The 21,738-nt window shown below is 40.2% G+C and overlaps 2 protein-coding genes across 2 annotated transcripts in view; both read right to left on the bottom strand.

The window, feature by feature from the left end:
* Nucleotides 1–3,017: 3,017 nt before the first annotated feature.
* LOC311064621 (SOSS complex subunit B2-like) lies at nucleotides 3,018–8,956 on the bottom strand. Its single transcript, XM_084084523.1, has 6 exons — nucleotides 7,763–8,956; nucleotides 6,840–6,978; nucleotides 6,585–6,656; nucleotides 5,323–5,407; nucleotides 5,071–5,134; nucleotides 3,018–4,222 (listed from the first exon to the last, which is right to left on the bottom strand). Exons 1-6 carry the CDS (start codon nucleotides 7,866–7,868, stop codon nucleotides 4,011–4,013), a joined length of 678 nt encoding a protein of 225 aa, XP_083940649.1. The 5' UTR covers nucleotides 7,869–8,956; the 3' UTR covers nucleotides 3,018–4,010.
* A 5,086-nt stretch (nucleotides 8,957–14,042) lies between these two features.
* The window catches only part of LOC311065262 (caveolae-associated protein 2-like), a 28,033-nt gene continuing 20,337 nt past the window's right edge, over nucleotides 14,043–21,738 (bottom strand). The window contains exon 4 of the mRNA XM_084085515.1: nucleotides 14,043–17,992. Within this exon, the coding sequence (XP_083941641.1) occupies nucleotides 17,063–17,992 (930 nt within the window). The 3' untranslated portion in view covers nucleotides 14,043–17,062. The remainder of the gene's footprint in view (nucleotides 17,993–21,738) is intronic.

Raw genomic sequence — 21,738 nt, forward strand, 5'->3', positions numbered from 1 at the left:
GTCTACAGCCTAATACATATCAATTTGTAACCACTTCTCTATATAATACTGATCTTGTGAATATAAAGTCAAAATAGTCAAAGAGAAATTCTTTAGAGGAAGTTCTTAGCTCATGATGACTTGCATCTCTGTTGCCACGAGTCTCTACCATCACACTTCCTGCAACACTTCCAATGTCACAAGTATGGTATGTGCATCAAAAGGTTACAGGGTTTATATAACTGGTTACTGGGAAGGGAAGTTTGGCCTATATAAATAAGCTATTGGATCTATCATGTGATTGAGAGAAATTGCAGTTTTGACTCCAGTTCCTGAATTAACTGTTGCAGTGCTATTATGTGTCGATTCTGGCATTATAAACAGCAGTAAATTAAGTTTTTGAGGGAATTGTGGTTTTGAAATAAGAACAGGTGTCATAGCAGTGACAGCAGTCAAACCAAGATAAATAAATACTGTAAGGTATAACATTCTGGCATTAGTACCTGCAAATGGTCTCTCTCTCTCTCTCTCTCTCACACACACACACACACACAAACACACGTTTTTGTGTCATTCAGCCATATAAATACAGGTGAACGGTAAGGTGTTTCTTCAAATTCAGTGTACATATACAACAATAATACACTAGTGACTGAGAGGCAACAGATAAGCCAATAAGCCTACAGACTATAGTGAAAATGGTTATACCACTGTTGCAGGACAAATATGAACACACACACAAGCACGCACGCAAGCACACCCACCTGTGTGTTGACTGCATTATTGTTGTACACATACACTGGACTTGAAGAAACTCCTTATAGTTCATCTGTATTTAAGATAAGACCTTTATTCATTTATATGGCTGAATGACAAATACAACTACTTGAAATGTAACAACAGTGAATATATATATATATATATATATATATATATATATATATATATATATATATATATATATATATAGCTAATTTTATCATGAGGGACATAATTATACAGGCATAATAATACAGTAGATGGTGATGGTCAACTCTCCGACTTGTCTACTATGACCATCCACGCACAGGAAAATCTTTCAACATTAAGGTTGTCATAACATGCAAGACCACTAATGTAATATACTGAGAAGAGACACAAAGTCCAACATGGTGGTAAGTGGTTAAATCAAAACCTTCATCTTTAGTCTTTTCGGTAGCAACTTTCACTGGTATAGGCTAGCTTTGGGCTTTATTTCCATCTTTGTTCATGAATTGCTGTTCTCTCTATGGCTGTTGTGATATCCTTATTGGTTCCTATTTTCAGCTCTATTTTGGACATACATGTCATTATAGGCTCTAACTCTAAAATGTGCTATTCTTTATACGATGAAGTATATACAATAATTGGACATGAATTCCCATATTGGTCTATTGCTGTTGCCACTTTTTAAGATGAGCAATCACAAGTTTCAAATGTTTTAATCATTCGATTCTCTACATAAGTTGTTGGAACATAAAAAAAAGTGTACTCCTTTTATTCATATTTATTATGCTGGATTTGTTTTGGGGTATTTTCAGTGAAGAAATTTGGTGTGGATGGAAATGCTAGCAGACCTAGACTCCCTGGGGGAGACTCCGGTCAAGTAAGTATAAGGTTTAAGTCATTAATATGTATGTACTATGAAATGTGCATTACATGTTATTTTGATATAGGTCTTAGTACATTACTATGTCCAATTCCATGTTGTGTAATGTATGGGAACATCAGATTGTACTGGGTTCAGTTAGTTTATTATGACCATGTGGCTTGTCACGTGACCTGACCTAGTAGGCAGATAGTTTCTGTGTTCTCTCCATTATATGGTATAGATGTCACTCCAAACATCACATGTAATGGTGTTAAAATGCTATAGGAACATTTCCTAGTGTATAGACTTATTTTCAAATCCATTAATTGTTCTACTAGATCAAACAACTTCCCGTCAGAGTATAAGCAAGTAAAGACCTGATCGAGGCAATAATTATTTAATTGCAGAAAATGTGTGCATAATTTCATTAGAATGAGTTTAAAATTATATTGTTAATATGTTTATCATAAATTTAATTTGAAATAGCCTGGATTATAGTTTGAATCTATGCCCATATGGATACAGTATGATGAGGTAACAGCTTGGTCAAAAATAAGGCAACATGTGCATGCACATCCAGCCATAATGTCTTGGTGCAACAAAGGATATGGGGTAATGTGGGTTATATGGGTTATATTTGCAATACACGGTTTCAAAATGCAGACCACAACACTAACAAATACCTTCAAGGTAATTCAGTCACTTTGGATGCTTTCTAATAGGCTACACTATATTCTGTAGTTCTTCCCCAGTATGCTGTTGAGGGAAAGTTAGGGATCTGTATAAATCTATAAGGCTATCTGTTCCACATGAGATAATTCTGTATATTTGCAACATAATGCACATTCAACATGGACAGTTACCAGTCACACATCATCGTTGTAGCAAGTGTTGTAGCTTGTCACAAGATGGTCTAAAATGTATGCTAGTGTAGTTCACATTTATTAAACTAGATGGCAGTGTGGAATGAAATATCACATGACTTGTTCTCTCCTGGGAATGAATCAGCGTCAGTAGTTCTGCCAAGAAAATGTTGGTGCTTGTGCTTCAAAACATTACAAAACGGTTGCACCTGAAAGGCCCAACCACTTGACTCCTTGACATTCAGCGAAAAGAGTCTTTCCACAAGCTGTTGTGAGCAGCTACACTGAGAGACAGAATCTGTCCCCTCCACATGTATGCCCTCTGTTGCTCTGTGCAGAACACGGCAGCAAACCCCATTCAATAAAAGCCATTTATGAACAAATATTTTACATCACCAAACAGATTTAACTGTGGACAACAGTGTGATTGCATCCCTTTGTGTGGCTTGCCATTCAAAATGTATGTATATTTTGTCTCCAGTCTGTTACTAGTTCAGCTGCTGAGACTTCAGTTCAGCGAGGAAAATGCAATGTGACTATGTCAAACAAACTACAGAAAACCCACATTGGCAGCAGAATCATTGTAAAATTTATTTGGTGAACCCCTTTGCCAGTAGTTCTTAAGTGGTCCCAGCTTCATGAAGGCTATCATTCACAACTGAAGGCAAATGGGGAGGCAAAAAAAAAAAACGATGAAAACCGTTGAACCTAATTCTAAGCTACCTACCAGTTGTTAAAAATTCAAAACTATCACCTTTCCTTTCACAGAGTCACTTCTGATACGATTTGGTTCAAAGAGGGAAGACCCTTTAGAAGAGTTTCGCTTGTGCATTCAGTCCAAGAGCTCATTTTCACCTACTTAAGGCCTTGTTTTCCACCAAAAAAGCAGAAATTATTTCCTGAATCAAATGACAGCGAAGGTTTGTTTTTTTCCGCTATAAATTAAGAGAAGAAAAGTGCATCAAGTGTTCAAGTAGGGTGTATAGTTTCAGAGAATAAAAACAGGGATGGGGCGTTGGAGTGATACTGTAACGCCTAATTTATATTTGGTTGTACACCGGTGTCGTGCACCAAAAATCGCTGATCTACATGCTCACAACGCGATGCGGGGTGTTATGAGTAGATCAGCTATTTTGTGTGCGACACACAGTGCAACCAAGTATAAATCAGGCATAACACTGGCACAGAACTGACAATTTGCGGTGGGAAATTGGGAGGGAGAGGAGGAGGCGGGCTGGGAGAAGGGTGGCCATAAGACAATGCCAAAAACTTGACAGTTCAACCAGTTCCATGAGCGTGTCAGGTGGTATGTCAGAATTAGTCACTGTGCTGCTACCCGATAGCCCTACTAGCACTATACTCAACAAATGACACATTTTACTACGGTTAGATTGTATAAAATAAAAAAATACTCGTACTAGAAGCCTATCATTTATTTAATTGTTGTGAAAGCCGGTTTTGGCTGTGAAAGTAGTGAGGGCTGAAGGGCTACAAAGAGGAAGGGAGGAATAAATGGGAGAAGTACATTCTCCACATGACCACCCCCCCAAAACCCAATTTTATCTTTTGGCACGACGTGGGTCCCTGCCGTTGCTAATGGTAACCGAGGGTTTAGTTGCTGTTGTAGGAGGTCCAGTAGCAGTTACTGGGGGTGCACCGTTGCCAGGCGACCGACCATTGGGTCGCCCTACACCCCCAAAGGTTGAGTCACGGGGTGCACCAGCTGGGGCGTTGTTGTTGTTGTTGGCAAATGGTTGCATGGCACCGTTACCTGTGGAGATACAATATGAAAAAAGTGACAACTCGAGAGTTGCAGTGATCTACCTCATTGTTATTGACTGTATATTTATGCCTGTAAAAATCTATAGTTGGTAATTATACTATCGATTACTTTATCAGGTTAGTTGAGTACGTTATTTTCTGCATTTTCTTATGTGCACATCAACAAATCATTGTTTCATTAGGGTAAGCTACTATTTTTATTAGAATAGATAATTTTTTATAATCAATTAAATGTTGCACCCCTCCTGTATCTCCGTGCAAAAGGAAGCGTACCAGTACTCATGAATGAGACCCAATAAGACAGTTGTCAGGCTCACTGCAGTAGAAAACAGTTCTTCATGAAACTGCAAAGGCCTGGACAAGAAACTAGTGACAGTGTTGTGATTTCTGGAATTACGTTGCCGTTGGGTTTTTTCAACTACATTTCTTGCTGTCATGAGAGCCACAAACAAAATGCCATTGAGGTCCACTGAAGCGCTCATCTCTACAGCAAAAATATCTAAACCTTGGTAAATCACACAGAATGACAGACCGTCTGGATGTTGAGATAGCACCCCATGTTAGATGGAAAATAGGTTTTTGTTTTGGGTGGGCTGCACTTTTGATTTCCCCTTACTAGAATTCTGTCAAGCAGAGACTTTCAGGACAATATAAAATGTAACTAAGAAGTTTTTGTTGTTACAGTGTTAATGAAGGAGACTAAATCCAGCACCAGTTCACAGCACTTTCAAGTTTACTGTTAATACAAACGCTTCCCAAACACAAGTAATCAATAGCCAATCAGCTGTATTTACCGGTCTGTTAGTACAGTACACCCAATTCGTTTCAACAACTTACCTGGTGGGGCAGGTGTACCTGAATTCTGAGGCGGAGAGTTTCCCCTATTCTGGTCTGGTTTACCCTGTCAGTCAGAAAGTAGAAAATCGTCACAGGGTAATCATCTGAAAGGCATCATATTTAGGTTTGCACTTTTAGCAGCTATACTATGCAACCATATACATTATGTACTATGCAACCATATACAAAAACATAAATCACAATGAGTTATCCGAAAGTTTAAAATAACTTGGAGGAATGGCAGGTACTCACAGATTTGTTTTGCTGATTGGACTGGTTTAGCAGCTCTGGGTTTGGTTCACTGAAGTTTGGCACTTCTGAATACACCATGCAGAACCTGGGAGAGAGGAAGGAAAAAAAAAAGAAAAAGACAGATTGAAATAGGATAAATTATTTATTGAATAATCGTTGACAGGAAATGTATCAAATAAACATTTTAGTAATTAAATAATCGGACTACAAAATATTTCAGATGATGTGCTATTTATACTTGGTTCCATTTTATGAACTTGAAATCCCACAAAGTAGTTGTATGCCTCCACCAACCAGTTGCAGTTAACACCTGCGTCTGACCCGACTCATATACGGTAACTACATAGTGAAGACTTACAGAATTTCATGAATGTGCTTTGTGAGGTCACAGTGACAATGGCCACCTACTTCTAATCAGTTCATCCATGACTTCAAACTGACATTTGTGTTGTCTAATGTCATGAAATTCCCTCAAGGCAGTCCGGAGATCGCGTTCACGAGGATAGGATGGACGTACATACAGAAAACCCTGAGACATAATGCATCCGCCCACGGCTGTCCTCCCACGGAGGCATAAAAAGGAAATGCCATCATGATCATGTGGCACTTCATTCACTTATTGCACGGTCATTTTATGGTCTAAATTAATTGGGAGATGAACCGATTATGAAAATAATCGTTCCGTTGCAGCCCAAGATTGAAAGGCATTCATAAGTATGTTCACTGTAACGTATAACGTAAGGTCATTACATTGAAATTATATTTTAAGGAATGACATCTTTTACCCATTTTCCAAGACTTTCTCCAACCCGACCCATTTCTTCCCTATGAACCATTCATACAAACTGTAAAGTCACAGTAATTAATAATTGGGTGAGTATACACAAAGTGCTACAAATGGAAGGCTGCCAAGATCCCTCCCCAAAAATGAATTGCGTGTTCTATGGCTGTGTTACGGAACAATCAGGTATTTTAGGGCTAGTTTTTGGTCAAAGCAGGCTGTGTGCTTGCCCTGACTGCACTGAAAGGAAACATGTCACTTTATGCTTTATCATTTTCATGGCTGTTTTCACCAGTGCAAACCATTAATTTTCATTACTTATTATGAATAAAACTGGGTTGGGTGACTGGGTCACAATAAGCATGGATCAATATTTCTGGGTCATAGCTGAAAAGGTTTGTGCAGCCCTTACAGTAAGCTATGGTGAGATCAAGATCTTCCTACATATATAAATAGACCATGTTGTTGCTTGGCTACTCACTCGCCTATCTTCTGCAGGTCTCCACCTCTCCCAGTGTAAAGGGTCAGACAGCCCTTCCAAATGGATGCATACCTATTGGGGGACCAGGCAACAAACATACACATCTGAATGACTTATAAAAAGATTCAAGGTGTGTTATTATGTACCATTTGTATTTTCAAACAAGTGTTCATCAGTTCCTAGTATTTCAATACTGCTGGATTGCCCCTGTCTGTGAATGACAGAAAGCATGCATGTGTGCAACACCCTCTCTACCCTCTTGTCAGCCGGATAATGTCCCCTGCCTGGATGAGACTGCCAAGCTCGTCCCACACGGAGATGGCGATGCTCCCGCTTTTGTCTGCCACCTTGCAGGAACGCACCTCATGGCCATCCTTCGTTTTAGTCACTCGCCCTAATAAGAGAGAACCACAAATAACAAGTCTTCAAGCAGAAAAGGTTATGTGCATTGCATGTAAACTGTATATTATACAGTGTGTATATTATACACACACACACACACACACACACACACACACACACACACACACACACACACACTATATATATACACAGTTTGCGAGCGTGAACGCGCGCGCGTGACAGACATCCATTCTAACGTTGTCCCTTTAAGAAAACAAGGAGTTGGAGATAAAAAGACATGTAGAGCAGTGACCAGTGTTGCCATGTCTGCTTCTTATAAACGACTTTGGGCTGGTTTTTCTGTAAAGTTGCTTGTAAATAATATTGGTAATTGCGGGTTGCTGTTTTGGGGGCTTGATTCTAAATTGTAGTTGCTTATTAGGGGTTGTTTTCTAATGTTGTTTAATAAACCAGTGGCTCTCAAACATTTTCAGGTCAAGGACCCCCCCAAATGAATATGTATTTGTCCGCAGTCCCCCACTTCTGAAAATAGCTAAATGCCAGAGACCCTCATCCAAGATTTATGTGGATTTGAAAATATTCTACAATTTCCCCTTTCCCCCCCAAGATTTTTCTTTGGAAATAGAAGATATACAAGCTCACAACGCGTCGTGAGGTTGTTTTTCTGCCATGCCGATGCAATTTAGGTTTACAGTGCTCATGTCGCTTCTTTTGGACTTGTTTTCATAGGCCTGGTTACTTGTTTCTCTCGCAATATCTGGCAAGTGGCAACGCTGATGTAGAGCAGCCAGTGTGACATGTTGAGAAGAACTCACCTATCTCCAACACGATGAATACGATGTTCAAGTTCTTCGATCCGGGCTTAACGTCCTTGATCAAGAACAGGGCCGCCTCGGTTGTTGTTGTTGTGGGGTTTGACATCGTTACAATATTCTAAAATGTAAAATAAATAAGAAAAGCTGGCAACCGTCAACTTCCCTCCTCTCTCTCCACCTCCTCCTGCCCCCCTGTCACTTAAACCTGCTCGCTACCAGTGGCTGGCTTCAGGCGTCTAGCGAGCTAGCATGCTAGCTTACGACAGCTAGCTGGTTATGCTGTCAATGTTTATTTATTTACTGAGTATGTAACTCTTTATTACGAGACGCCGAAACAGAAAGAGGTGGAAATGCAGTTCAACTCCCTCTCTCTCCCTCTCCAACAGAGACAACGTTAATACGCTGCTATTAAACTATTATTATTATTAGCGTTTAGCTGTTAGCCTGGTGCTTCTTTCTGTTGTTTTCTCTTAACAACTTTCTGTTAGCCTCCATCGCGGCTTAACGTTACTTCCTCCTGCATGGAACGTTTCCTGGCGTGGAAAGAGCATTTTAGCAACCAAGTTTGGTACTTGATAGCTTATTTGGCTTTCCCTGTTGACGGCTAATCCGTAATAAAACAACTAATCTCAATAAAGAGGGCTAGCTATAATAGGTTTAAGGTTATCACATTCGGATCCTTATCGGACTTGACACTGTGGCAGTTATTAACGGTTATAAATGCTGCATCAAATAGGCTTGATTCTCACAAGAAAAAGCACAGCTTCCACTGACTTCCGTGTGATTTCACACAATATATCAAGTTGTCGTTGTAGAACTACACATCAGAGCGGCTATATCTTCATCTATGCATATTGAACACAGTTGTCTTGTCAATGCTATAAAGTCCAATCTTTTCTTTTGTTAGCTTCTTGAGCAAATAGACGATCTCTCTCCCTCTCTTTCTCTCCCTCTCTTTTGTGAGCTTCTTTCTCGTCCTGACTCCTGACCAACTGACTGCTTTGTTTGCAGATCTAATGTGTCTATGGCGTCATATCATGGCCACTGACGTTATTAGTTTAAGCTAGATGTCGTGTTAGTTAATTAAGTGACCGACCCTTCTTATGATTTTCTATAATGCTAAAGAAAGCCCATTGTTATTGCAATTAAATAAGTCTACACGAGCTGTGATGTTCTCCCATCCTGCTTCAACAATGCCCCCAAAAGCGACGAATAAACGTGCTGCCGGTCGTATTTATACACAACGGGCAGTGTTGCCAAATTTTGCGAGAGAAATAAGCAACCAGGTCTATGAAAACAAAACCAAAAGAAGCGACCACTCTCTCTAACCCTAACATTTGGCTATTAGAAAATAGCCGATCTTGATGTGAGCTTGTAGACCTGCTATTTTTTAAGAATAGTCTTGGAGAAAAAAAAGTTACAATTTTGGAATATTTTCAAATCCACAAAGTCTTGTAGGGGGGCCGGGTATCTAGCTTGGGTCTAGACATAATATTTATTTGGGGGTCCTTGACATGGAAATGTTTGAGAACCACTGGTTTAAACATTAGTTAAAAAGCCCAAATAAGCAACTACACTTTAGAAACCAGCCCAAATAAGCAACTACGCTTTAGAAACAAGACCAAAAAAAAAAAACGCAACCCGCAACTGCCATATAAGCAACTTTACAGAAAAACAACCCCAAAGTCGCTTTATAATAAGCCGACATGGCAACCCTGACAAGGGGCCAGTTCACTGTGTCGCATGGTGAAGGGGAGTGCGGGTGGATATTATTGTATACTTTGGCGGACCAGAGACTAGACATTTTCTAATAAACTGTGTCTAGACCGTGTGACATACTGTGAGAATAAATCTTCAAGTGAAACGTCTCGGTGGCGTTCAATCATAATGTGTGTGAGGAGGGGAGAAGTATTTGTCGAACGTTGGTTTGTTCCCAACGCTCTTCGCTCTCTCTGCTTCTCTTACTGGATCAAATGTTGTTCATCAGAGAGAGAGAGTACTTTTGCAAACAGAGTCCTAACGCTTGCTAACAACATCCTAAGTGTTAGGACCTGTTAGGACCTAACAGGTCCTAACACTTGCTACAGTTCCTAACTCTAGTACTGTTAAGTACAATTTTGAGGTACATTTTTTGTAAAATTATCAATACCGCAATATAGAAATACTCTGTTTCAATTAAAAGTCCGAAATTCAAAACTTACTTGAGGAAAAGTACAAAAGTATTGGTATACAAATGTACCTAAAGTAACAAAAGTAGAAAGTACTCATTATGCATGTCCAATTTCAAGTTTTCAAATGTATTAATGTATACAAATCTTTTGAAAATAGCAGAAATCTATACAAAGTTGAAGTGGTTAATGTGCGGTATGTTTTGTAATAATAATACAAATCGACGAATAACTAAAGTGTTCAAATAATTGTAGTAGAGTAAAAGTATAATATTTGCCTCTGAGATGTATGTAGGGGAGTAGAAGTAAAAGTACTGAAAACTGGAAATACTCCAGTAAGTAAAAACATACCTAAAAATTGTACTTAAGTACAGTACTTGAGTAAAAGTACTTAGGCCTACTACATTAGTAAATGTTAGTTGTAGTAAATATTACTCACCACCACCACTGGAGACTGTTGCAGTGTTGTAATAAACTAGAAGTTCGGGCCGCTACGTCTAGCGTGACGCGGCGTCCACTTGGCAGTGCCACATTACCGGCACCTCACAGTGTGAGAGAGAGAGTTTTGTGCTCCCCTAAATCCACGCCAGGCTATGAAAATACCCACTTGACAAACAGGTGACGTGCATGACCTCTGCAATGACCAAAACCCACTTTGTGATTACTCACACCTGGCTTGGCAGACCTGTGAGCACGGACCTCTGACGTCACGCTCATGTCACACGACTCAGCCATAACCATATAAAGAGATGCAACGTACATAGGCCTACAACGTACATACAACCGACATGGCGCAGGATTCAAATTGTATTATAGACTAGAAGTTCGGCCCGAACGTCTAGCGTGACGCGTCGTTCACTTTGCAGTGCCACCTTACAGGCACCTCACAGTGTGAGAGAGAGTTTTGTGCTCTCCTAAATCCACGGCAGGCTTTGAAAGTACCCACTTCAGAAAGAGGTGACGTGCATCACCTCTCCAATGACCAAAACCCACTATGGAAGCCGTCGAACTGGTGCGATCTGACGGCATCCTAGAATTTATAGGTAGGATGTGATGTCATATACCGTCTCATCGTGATGTCAGATTACGTCACACTGGCGTGATGTCAGATTACGTCACACTGGCCACATACAACGTACATACATACTGACAACCGACATGGCGCAGGATTCAAATTGTATATGATGTGATGTCATATACCGTCTCATCGTGATGTCAGATTACGTCACACTGGCGTGATGTCAGATTACGTCACACTGGCTACATACATACTGACAACCGACATGGCGCAGGATTCAAATTGTATATATAAAGATTACTATTTATCACTATGGAAGCCGTATTACTATTTATCACTATGGAAGCCGTCGAACTGGTGCGATCTGACGGCATCCTAGAATTTATAGGTAGGATGTGATGTCATGTGATGTCATGCTGTCGTGAGATTACGTCACACTGGCGTTGTCATCGTGATGTCAGATTACGTCACACCGTCACACTGGCGTCGCATACGGACAACCGACATGGCGCAGGATTCAAATTGTATATATAGATTACATTCTTATGTTCTATATAGTTTGCTGCCAATGATGTCACTATGATGTATAGGTTACTTGATGATGCAGTCCTTTACCTGACTATATTTAGCCACATATATTATTTACACATGTACATTTTATTTATTATTTATTTTATTTGATAGTACATCTTACCGGCCTTTGGGATGTGATGTAACCTTCTGAAAACAACAAAGGACAACAAAGGAAAAAACATTGACACGAACGGGATTCGAATGTTGCGGGGAAACCCCACTGGATTTCGAGTCCAACGCCTTAACCTCTATGATAATAATGGACTGCCTGTACTTAGGGGGAGAGACACAGGGCCGTGGGTTCGAATCCCGGCTGGTCCATGTGAATAATATTTAAATGGTTATTATAACAGACACTGGACTGGTTTCACATTATGGGATGCCATGAAACGGGGGCTGTTCACATGCAGGCGCGTGCCGTGCACAAATACATCTGTCCAACTTTCTTCCCACGATATAGTGTCAAATACATCTGTCATACATAGTGACACTGACAAATACATCTGTCCAACCTTCTTTTACATTGTGTTTTATTATGAACATTTTTTGAAGTGGCGCCTAACACACAGACAGTGAGAGAGACAATTTGTAGATCTGCACATTGAGATTTGACTTCTCCAAACTCCAATAATATTATCGAACATTAGCTGACAACAGATGTAGAACTAACAATAAATTGTGCATTTACGCTACATGTTTGCACCTTTTCCCCCCTTTTTAAATGAAGCATGCACAGCTTTAAACATGTTTGTTTTTTCACTCAAGATAAAGATTAAAACTGCAGGCAATCTCAAAACAAGAATTTTAAGCAACAAATACTGTAAACCTAACCAGGCTGTAATCTGATCCTCTCCCTTCCTCCCTCCCTATTTCACTCTTTCCCCACCATGTTAGGAGTGTTAGGATTGCCTCGTTAGGACCTGTTAGCACTGGCCGTTGGGAGGTGTTAGGAACTGTTACAAGTGTTAGGACCTGTTAGGATGTTGTTAGGAAGCGTTAGGACTCTGTTTGCATACCAATCACCATGTCACAATAATAAACAACAGATGAAAAAATATCGTCACGAACAGGATTCGAACCTGTGCGGGGAAACCCCATTGGATTTCGAGTCCAACGCCTTAACCTCTCGGCCACCGTGACTCCATGCCTTCTAAGGTTGGATAGTTTGTTTATATAGATGAAAGTAAGTAAATTGGAATAGAACCACATATATACATGAATGAGTATTTGCCAACAGGTTTGTACAATTCCATTTCTATGCTTGTGTTTATTTTCAATCTGATATGACAGTTTATAATCGATAGTAAGGGTAGCGGAACGTTTTTGAACACTATGGCTTTGTAGTGTACATACAGACACTAGGGGGAGACAAACACCCACAAAAGCCATTATTTTCATTGGATCGCATTGGGCAGCAAAGTAGGTGTTACAGTTGAAAGAAAAAAAAAAGAAAGAAAAAAAAAGCAGCATTAACGTTAGTGTTTAATCTGAGTTTTAAAGACATGTAGAATTTGAATGTATTTCAAAGCAAATTTTACTTTCATGTATCCATCACACAAGCAGTGAAAGTTGAAACAAATTATGCTTTCTCTGTCCTGGAGCCACTCAGAGAGCTGCACTAACAGCACTATAACATGATTTAATATATATCATTGAATTAAACTACATTTATATAGCCGCGATATTGCTTTTAATTGCAGCTATGGCACCTAATATAATTTGTATTAGAAATGTTGAGCAAGATCTTCACAAATAGTGTTTCTAATGTAATGCTTTTATTTTAATTTGATGCAATCCACTGCAACTCTGCAATTATGTGGGTTTGTGAGTATTATGAATCAAACTGGTAAAGTGGTCAAGTGATTGATTGAATACTGTATCAGTTTGCAAATAGCACTGGCACGATAGCCTACAATGGTGCTATAAGGATAACACAAAAATTCAGTGGTGGAAATAACTAAGAACATGTATTCAAGTACTGTACTCAATTTTTGAGATAATTGTAATTTACTTGAGTATTACCATTTTTAGTTACTTTAGTCACTTTAGTTACAAGTTACTTTGTAGATTTTGATTATTATGACAAAACATAGCCTACATTAACCACTTCAGTCCTATATACATTTCGGCCATTTGAAAAGATTTTTGTACTTTTGAAAACTTGAAATGGGACATTCTGCATAATGAGTGCTTTCTACTTTTGGTAGTCTACTTTAAGTAGCCTACATTTTGATGCCAATAACTTTTGTACTTTTACTCGAGAACATTTTGAATTCCGGACAGAGTATTTCTATATTGCAGTCTTGATACTTGTAGGCTACTTAAGTAAAACATGTTAGTACTTGTTCTACCACTGACAAAAAGCACTGAGGGTGTATTCAATCCCTGAAGAGATGGAGGTTACGGTATAGTTAGACTACATGCGGGATACCCTGGTTCGAATCTGGTTCGGGTGTGACAAAAAAATAATTCTATATCACAGAGGGGGACTTGTACAAATGACACAGGTCAAATTCCAAACTGTTGTTACAAAATCTTTATTGAAGCATTTATGACGCTAAACTCTTAAAAAGTTTGAGTCAGTAGGTTAATTAGGCCCACATGATGATAGAGACAGTGAGGCATACATTATTAGAGTAAACATTACAGTGACTAGGAGTCTTCTGCTATGAAGTAAAAGCTTCTTTGGCTTAAGTGATTTACAGATCTAAATAAGCTATAACGTATGCATATAGAATTCAATATAGACAATAGTGTTGCTATTCCTAACTCCCGGCCATATTGTGGATGTGTGGAGACTGAGCATTCTGGCACAAAATGGCTCCCTGCAAATAATCTGGATGTGAACAGATTTAAAAACAACGAAAAGGGACTTTGAGAGTGAGACATCTGCCTGCATTCACAAATCTAGTTTATAAACGACAACAAAAACAAAAAACGAGTTCAAACATTTTCATGAATAACAGAGAATACCTCACAACCAATTAAATGAACCTCTGCATAGAATGTACACATTTGACATTATTAGTACTGTAAGTAGGCTACTGTGATTTATTCCCTCCACAACTAAGCATAAAACACACACAAAAAAAGATAACTAGCTTGTAATGTCATAAAGTACTGACTGTTAAACTCCACCTTACAAAGTAAACCACTGCAACAATTGCAAGAAAGGCCATCTCTGCATCCCCCTATATGCCTTACTGCACTGCAGAATATATTTCAATTTCATCATATGCATCATATTATTTATTTTTTGTTACCCAGACCTCTATAATGACTAACAGTCTTCCTCTTAAATAATTCTGACATTATTAGGTTAGGCGGTTTCAAAGTGGGACATCACTAAGCTTATAATAACTGCAGTCAAAACAATGGCTTCAATAACATGGAAGTTGCCCATTCAGAAGTGCCAGCCGTTTGAAAAAGCCCATGCAATACCCCCTTAAACCTCTCACTGTTTCCATCTTCCAGTACTATTTCAAAAACCTCCCTTTTTCTTAAGCCATATCTTAAGCCCAAGCACCATATCCATTCACTCTACATTCCTGTCAATACACAGACTTGCCACTGCCACTTCCATCCCACTCTTGGAGGCCATGCCCGGAAGCCTCTGCAGGGACAAAACACCTGTGGTTCCTGAGAGCCTCCTCTTCTCCTCCAGGTGCCTCAAGATGGAACAAGAAAACTGGGACATGCAGGAGTCATTTGTCAAACCCAGGACTGCTTTTCATTCTCAATTTCTCCCACCTGTCTTGTATTTGAATGTAACATAGGCACCTAGTATCGCTTGCTCAACAGTTTCATTTAGGGAGTCATGGCATTTTAGTATCATGACTAAGGGTACAGGCATGTTAATGAATTGCAAAGAATGACGTTATCTGGAAGGCACTTAAAGGAAACAGACAGGATTTTAAAAACTATGTAGTTGATTCTAACAAGGTCTTCTTCCATTCCTCAAGTTGAATTTTTGAGCTTGTCATCTGACAAGTATCAAACCTTATTAAAACAGTAGCCAGAGGCAACCCTCATGGGGGTTGAGCATAGCTGAGATGAGTGTTACGTCTCACTCAGTGATAGGTACAAGCAGTTCACTCTTATCTCCATAAGGCATTGGAATCCATCCCTCCAGGACTACCAGCTTGTTTAAGTCAAAGGCGTTGGTGTGTACGGAGTCATCTCGTCCATGGTGTTGCCTCCGCAAGCGTTTATGACTAAAACGTAATCTAACAGTTTTTCATGCTATATATATATACATGTGTATATATATATATAGATGAAATAGAAAAGCAGACTTTATACAGTAACACAAACATTGACACATTTATAAAGTACACATATTCAAGGCAGTAAAGCTTCTACTAAACGCTGTACAAGTAATCCCTGTGCATAAACTTACAGTTGCCCTGCGACTATCTTGTGTAGCCATACGATTGTAAACTTCCGCAATCTCCGATCGTCTGGCTATGTGAGACGACCATGCGACAATGTCTGGAGAAAGGAAAGCTACAGCTTAACTCAAACCTGAATGACTCTTTTCATCTGTAATAGAATTTCCTCTACCTAGTATAACATCTGTTATGCTTCATTTGCACTGATGTCAGAGACCTCTGCAAATAATCCTTAACAATTATTTATACCCAGTGGGAGGGATTTACCAAATAAAAAACAACACGATGAACTCAGTAAGGGTAGACAATTGTTTTGATGTTTTAAAGCATACTTTTCTACCTCATGTAAGTATATTGTTTTTTTACCATGTCTGAAATGAGTGCTACGTCCAAGTAAAGGAGAAAAAATAAGCAACTTTTAAATACCCTTTTTCCAAAATGTATACCTAAATACCTAAAATGTTCACAAAGAATTTGGGCTAAATTATTACACCAATACTTTTGTTAACTACCCAAATGTACTCTAATCTTAAATAGCCCAATACTTTTGTAGTGAACATTTGGTATAAAAATCTCCCCATATCAAGTCTCAGACATCCTGGCAACACACTGCATACACAAGCTGAGGGCAGTACTACCTTTGCTTAAGATTTACCATTTTTCACAAAGGCACAAAGAACAAAGAAGCTATTTGTCAGCAAGACAAATAGGTCCAGATAAATATCGCAGGAGTAAGACTGTTGGCACAACATCCTGAAGATGGGCTGCTCTTGATGCTGAAAGTGAATTACGGCACCTTGGCGCATTGTTGCTTTTTTTGGGCAGCCCCGCTAGAGGTTCTAAGGAGCACCTGCATTGGATAATAGGTACTAGTGATTTGTGTATGGTCCTCTGGTCAGGTTAGAAGAGTGAACTTGTTGCCTACAGATATGTAGGTTATATAAGATATCAGAGAAATCTACAGGGGTGACAGTCAGAGACATGTATGCAGGACTATCTAAGACAAATTAATTTAAATGTAAGAAAATGTATAAACATTGCTTAGAATAGAAGGACAAGTGTGTGCAGTGGGGAGTTCAATATACATAAAAGCAGTGGACAAACAAGGAAAATGGGTAACTTTATGCTCAATGAAATATCTAATTAAAGATTAAGCCACTTGTTCCACAGCAATGGTTGCTGTGGAAATCAGAGGCTCTGCCACCACTTCAACAGGACTATCAGGATGTTTCTCTGCTGCTTCCTCCACCACCACCTCCTCTTCCTCATCTTCTTCTTCCTCCTCATCCTCTTCTTCATCATGCTCTGGGACTGCCAGGCCAGCGGGTCGGTCGCCATTCAGATCGCACTCAACACTTTCCACTTCTCCGTTGACTGACAGCTCCGCCTTCACGCTCCCCAGAGTGGAAGAACTTGGCATCTCCCCTCCGTCCTCGACCCGACCTTCCTGGGAATGCACCTCCGCTAGGGGGAGCTCTCCATTCTCTGCTACGGGGAGATCTTCATCCCATCTGCCCAAAGGTGGTATCTCCACATGGGCTACGTCCCCCGGTGAGCCCCCACCCTGTATGGGGACTTCACCGTCTCTCACCTTCTTGACGTTGAAGGTCATGGGAGACACCTTGAAGGAGGAGCTCTTTGAAGTGGGGCTTTTGGGATGGTTCGGGGTGAGGCTTTTCTTGATTTTCTCACGGCGGTCGAGCGGCACGATCTTGGTGCCAATCTTGTTCATCTTCTTCTCGATGCTCTGGCGCGAGAAGGCTTTCTTCAGGCTGTCCACCTTCTTCAGGCTGGAACGCTTGAGCTTCTCAGCCCGGGTTCTCTCAGCAGGCAAGGCAGTGGCGAGGCCAAACGAGCCATCGGCCTCCAGAATCTCTTCCTCTTCGTGGTTCCCCATAATGGCATCATCCTCATCAGAAGAGAGGCTAATCGTCTGGAGAGCTTCGTCCTGGCAACGGTTGCCATTGAAAGAACCAGTGACAGAAGGAGCAGGCTGGAAGGCTTCCGCGTCCATCTGGCCGGGCTGGGGAGACTTGAGGGAGTCTTTAACAAAGACACTGGATGGGATCTCATTGTCTTCCTACAGGGAGACAGAAAAGAGAGAGAGCTGGGTTAAGACGGTGGTCTTGTGGACATGGTCATGTGAAGAGAACGTGATCACTTGACCCTAGTTTTAGGTCAGCAAGAAACATGGAGCATTGACGCGTGAGACCAGTTTAAACGAAACGCTTTGCGACAGTTGCAGGGTTTGTTTCCCTTTGAATGAACGATGGCCAGCATAGACTAGCTTAAGTCTATTAGGAGGGGGGCAACTTTACAAGTCTTTCAGTGCATTCTTCTGTGATTATTGCGTCATCAAATTTCAGGTGTACTTCCAAGCACACATTCCTCATAAACATTCTAATGGATGCTTCTACCACATGCTTTGGCGATCGTAAATGCATGTCAAAGTTCACGCGTAATAGATTCTGACATGTTGAGCTGGATTGCGAGTGGAGGGCTCAGAGAGACCCGTCTCCACATGTCTCCGCTGTGTTTTCCTCGAGACTTCTAAGGAATTCACCTGTTTCTCTACAGGAGGCAAATGCTCCCCCTCCTGTTTTTTTTGTTGCTATATCCTTGCAACCAGGAGCACATAGATGGCCATATAGAGTGTGTTTGAGAGAGTTGAAGAAAGATGAACAGCAATAGAGAGGGAAATGATTGGAATAGCACCCTCCCCACGAGTAAGGACTACTGACACAAACATACAACATCACAAATTGTCCCTTAGGTGAGGTTAGGAGCCATACTCAACTCAACCTTTATTTATAGAGCATAATAAAAATGACCCTGATCGACCAAAGTGCAATACAGAAAATGAGAAAAATGATTTAACAGTAAAAGGCAATTGTTACAATAGTCTAGGCAGGGATTAAAGGATTGTCACATATGGGTTGAAAAGTGAAGTCTGTTTTTTATTGAGATTTCTTTTGAGATTTGCATGATTTAATGGATTGATTTTAAATATGGTTTAAACATGATACACAATAGAAAATAGCACTTGGCGCAAAACAATAAACAAATAAACAAAACTTAACCTATCCTTACCTCTAACTAACCTAACCAACACCAAATAAAGATTACAATAGAAATCTAATCTAACTAACTACTCTAAGTTGTATGGAGAAGCCAGGCCGTTGAGGGCCATTCAGCTTTACATTGCTGTGATTTATACTCACACAGTACAGACATGATGGATTTTCCTCTAACTGCAGATATTGGATTTGTATAGATTTAGATTTTAATCACATAGGCTTATTTGCTTATTTTGGCCCAAATCAAGGAAAAGAACGATCAAACTTAAACATAACTCATAACCACTTATGCCCTATTTTATACGTTGTCATGCAATGGTGTCACGCAGTGAAAATAGGTGATCTACAAGTTCACAACATGTTGTGCTGTGAGCTTGGAGATGTTTTATTATTATTATTTTTGACATCGATGACATTCCCAAACCTGGGATGCCAGGTTGAAAGTGGTTAATACATTGTTGCTTAGCAGCTTTGCACCTTGACATTAGGATGAACAGGAAAGCAACCAGGCCATGTGTTATTACTGTAGTTGAGGACCTCCACATAGGGCCACACAGACATGAATAAGCTTGATTAAGTAACAGTAATGATGAAGTGTGACTGGATGCCAGTGGTTAACATTATGGCTTTGCGGGCTTGGAGCTAAATCCTCTGATGTGCGATGAGATGTTTCACGTAGTAAATACCAAGAAAGGAGGGTGCCTTCTAATAATGTGTATGGGTGGAGATCTGGAGGGTTTAAGTCTGTCAGTTTGGCGTTTGAGCATCGGTATGCGCACGCACGCACACACACACACACACACACACACACACACACACACACACACACACACACACACACACACACACACACACACACACACACACACACACACACACACACACACACACACACACACACACACACACACACACACACACACACACAGCTTTTACACAGGAGAGGTGTGCTTATTATGGCTTATTTGAGCCTTTGATAGATAGGCCTACAGCATAGAGAGACACAGAGAGAGAGTATGGGAGTGACATGCAGCAAATGGTCTGGTCGGCCGGGGACTCACTGTCAGGCATTAGAGGTTCATCACTTTCAACACAGGCACATTTCTAATTAGGAGCAATTTGTGTGCGTGTGTCCTAGTGTGTCTCATCTTAATAATGTGCGTGTTGCGCAAATGTGTTGTCAGAGTGAGCTTGCATCACTGTATGAGTTCACAGTGCAACCCACAGAATGAAAAGCAGCTGTACAACTTTGAAAGAATACTTGAAGTGACAGCATGCCACAAGTTGCTGGAGGACTGTGTAATGCGTAATGCTTACTTAAAGACTGGACCAACCAGACGGCCAGCAATGAGTCCCGCCCCCTGTCAATTACTCATTCAACACCAATGGAAAGAAGAGCATCATTCAACATTTTGGCTCCACTCGCTAAGTAAACTTTGTCTTCACTATCTAAAATAGCACACCTGTTCTAAGACGTACATAGGAAATGTTCCCTCTTTTGGTTCAATAATAATGTGTTTTATTTTTCTTGTCAAAATTACCAAAGGACAGTCAAGAAGACATTAGTCACAGTGATAATCATTATATAGCACTTTTCAAAACAGACAGAGATATCATTAAACAAACGAGCAAAAACTCCTAATTTCAATTCATATATTGTTTGTAGCTGTATCTAATGTGTAATGATGTGATTAAAATATTGTATCACTCCACCAAAATCAGTTATTTTCAGTGAGCAACACTGTCCTACAACTATGACCTATAAGTTAGACTTAACCACTTAAACCCTACCGTCCCTATTCTGGGGCAAACATTCGTCTCTTTTCGGGGGAAGAGATTTTGTGTAGAGGGTGCTAGAGGGTCTAGTATAGAGCACTGGGGGACCCCAGTCAACAGGGTTTTACCATGTTAACCACTTGAACTGTAAGTGTTTAAGTGTGTAAGTCCACCCACATGGTAGCTTACAGAGGTGGAAATTAAGTATTACTACAGTACTAGTTACACTTTTTTGCAGATCTGAATCACAGAAGTTCACACCACTGCCCTTCATAACAGCCTATGCGAACACCCCTATCATTTCATACACAGTGGAAAAGACAGGCCCTGTTGTTTTCAACTAACATCCAGATACCTGACACCCAGGTACCTTGATCTGAACCATGCCGGGATGATTCACTGCTCAGGTGTGAGCCAGGCATGTGCGGTATCTCCTAGTAACTGCTAGTAAATCTGTCAGTGTGTTCTCACTGGTTACGAACAAAGTTCTGTGTGTAAAGCTAAATGTGGTAATGCCGTTACAATTAGGTATTTTCAAACAATGTGCATAGTTGATCTGAATGAGAAACACAATAAGGCAGTAGCTTTAGAACTCGCTGCTAGGATGAAAACTTCCAGGATAGTATGAGTATAGAAGAGGACGATTATATCAGACATTTTTAAGTTACTGAGAAGTTATTATAACTTTTTTTTAAATAACGTCCGACTACTCATTGTTGGGGTCCCTTAGGTCAGTGGTTCTCAAACATTCTCCTGTCAAGGACATCAAATTGATTGATTAGGCCACAGACCCCTATTTGAAAAGATTTTGTGCCAGGGATCGCCGTAAAAGAGGATTTTTGTTGTTGGATTAGTTTTAGTACAGAATTCCACAACTGTCGGTAGGTGGGTAGATAACAGTGGAAAGAGTGAAACCTTTGATCTGCATAGTCTCTCATTGGGCTAAGTGTTTGCCAGTAAAATCAGTGAAATC

Source organism: Gymnoscopelus microlampas (assembly GCF_963454915.1).
Source record: "Gymnoscopelus microlampas genome assembly, chromosome: 17".
NCBI classification, from domain to species: domain Eukaryota; kingdom Metazoa; phylum Chordata; class Actinopteri; order Myctophiformes; family Myctophidae; genus Gymnoscopelus; species Gymnoscopelus microlampas.

Coding starts and splice junctions, on each gene's coding strand:
- LOC311064621 (XM_084084523.1), bottom strand. CDS start 7,868: ATGTCAAACCCCACAACAACAACAACCGAGGCGGCCCTGTTCTTGATC. Junction 6,657..6,839: donor ATTATCCGGCTGACAAGAGG/GTAGAGAGGGTG, acceptor GTCCCCCAATAG/GTATGCATCCATTTGGAAGG. Junction 4,223..5,070: donor AGGTACACCTGCCCCACCAG/GTAAGTTGTTGA, acceptor GTATCTCCACAG/GTAACGGTGCCATGCAACCA.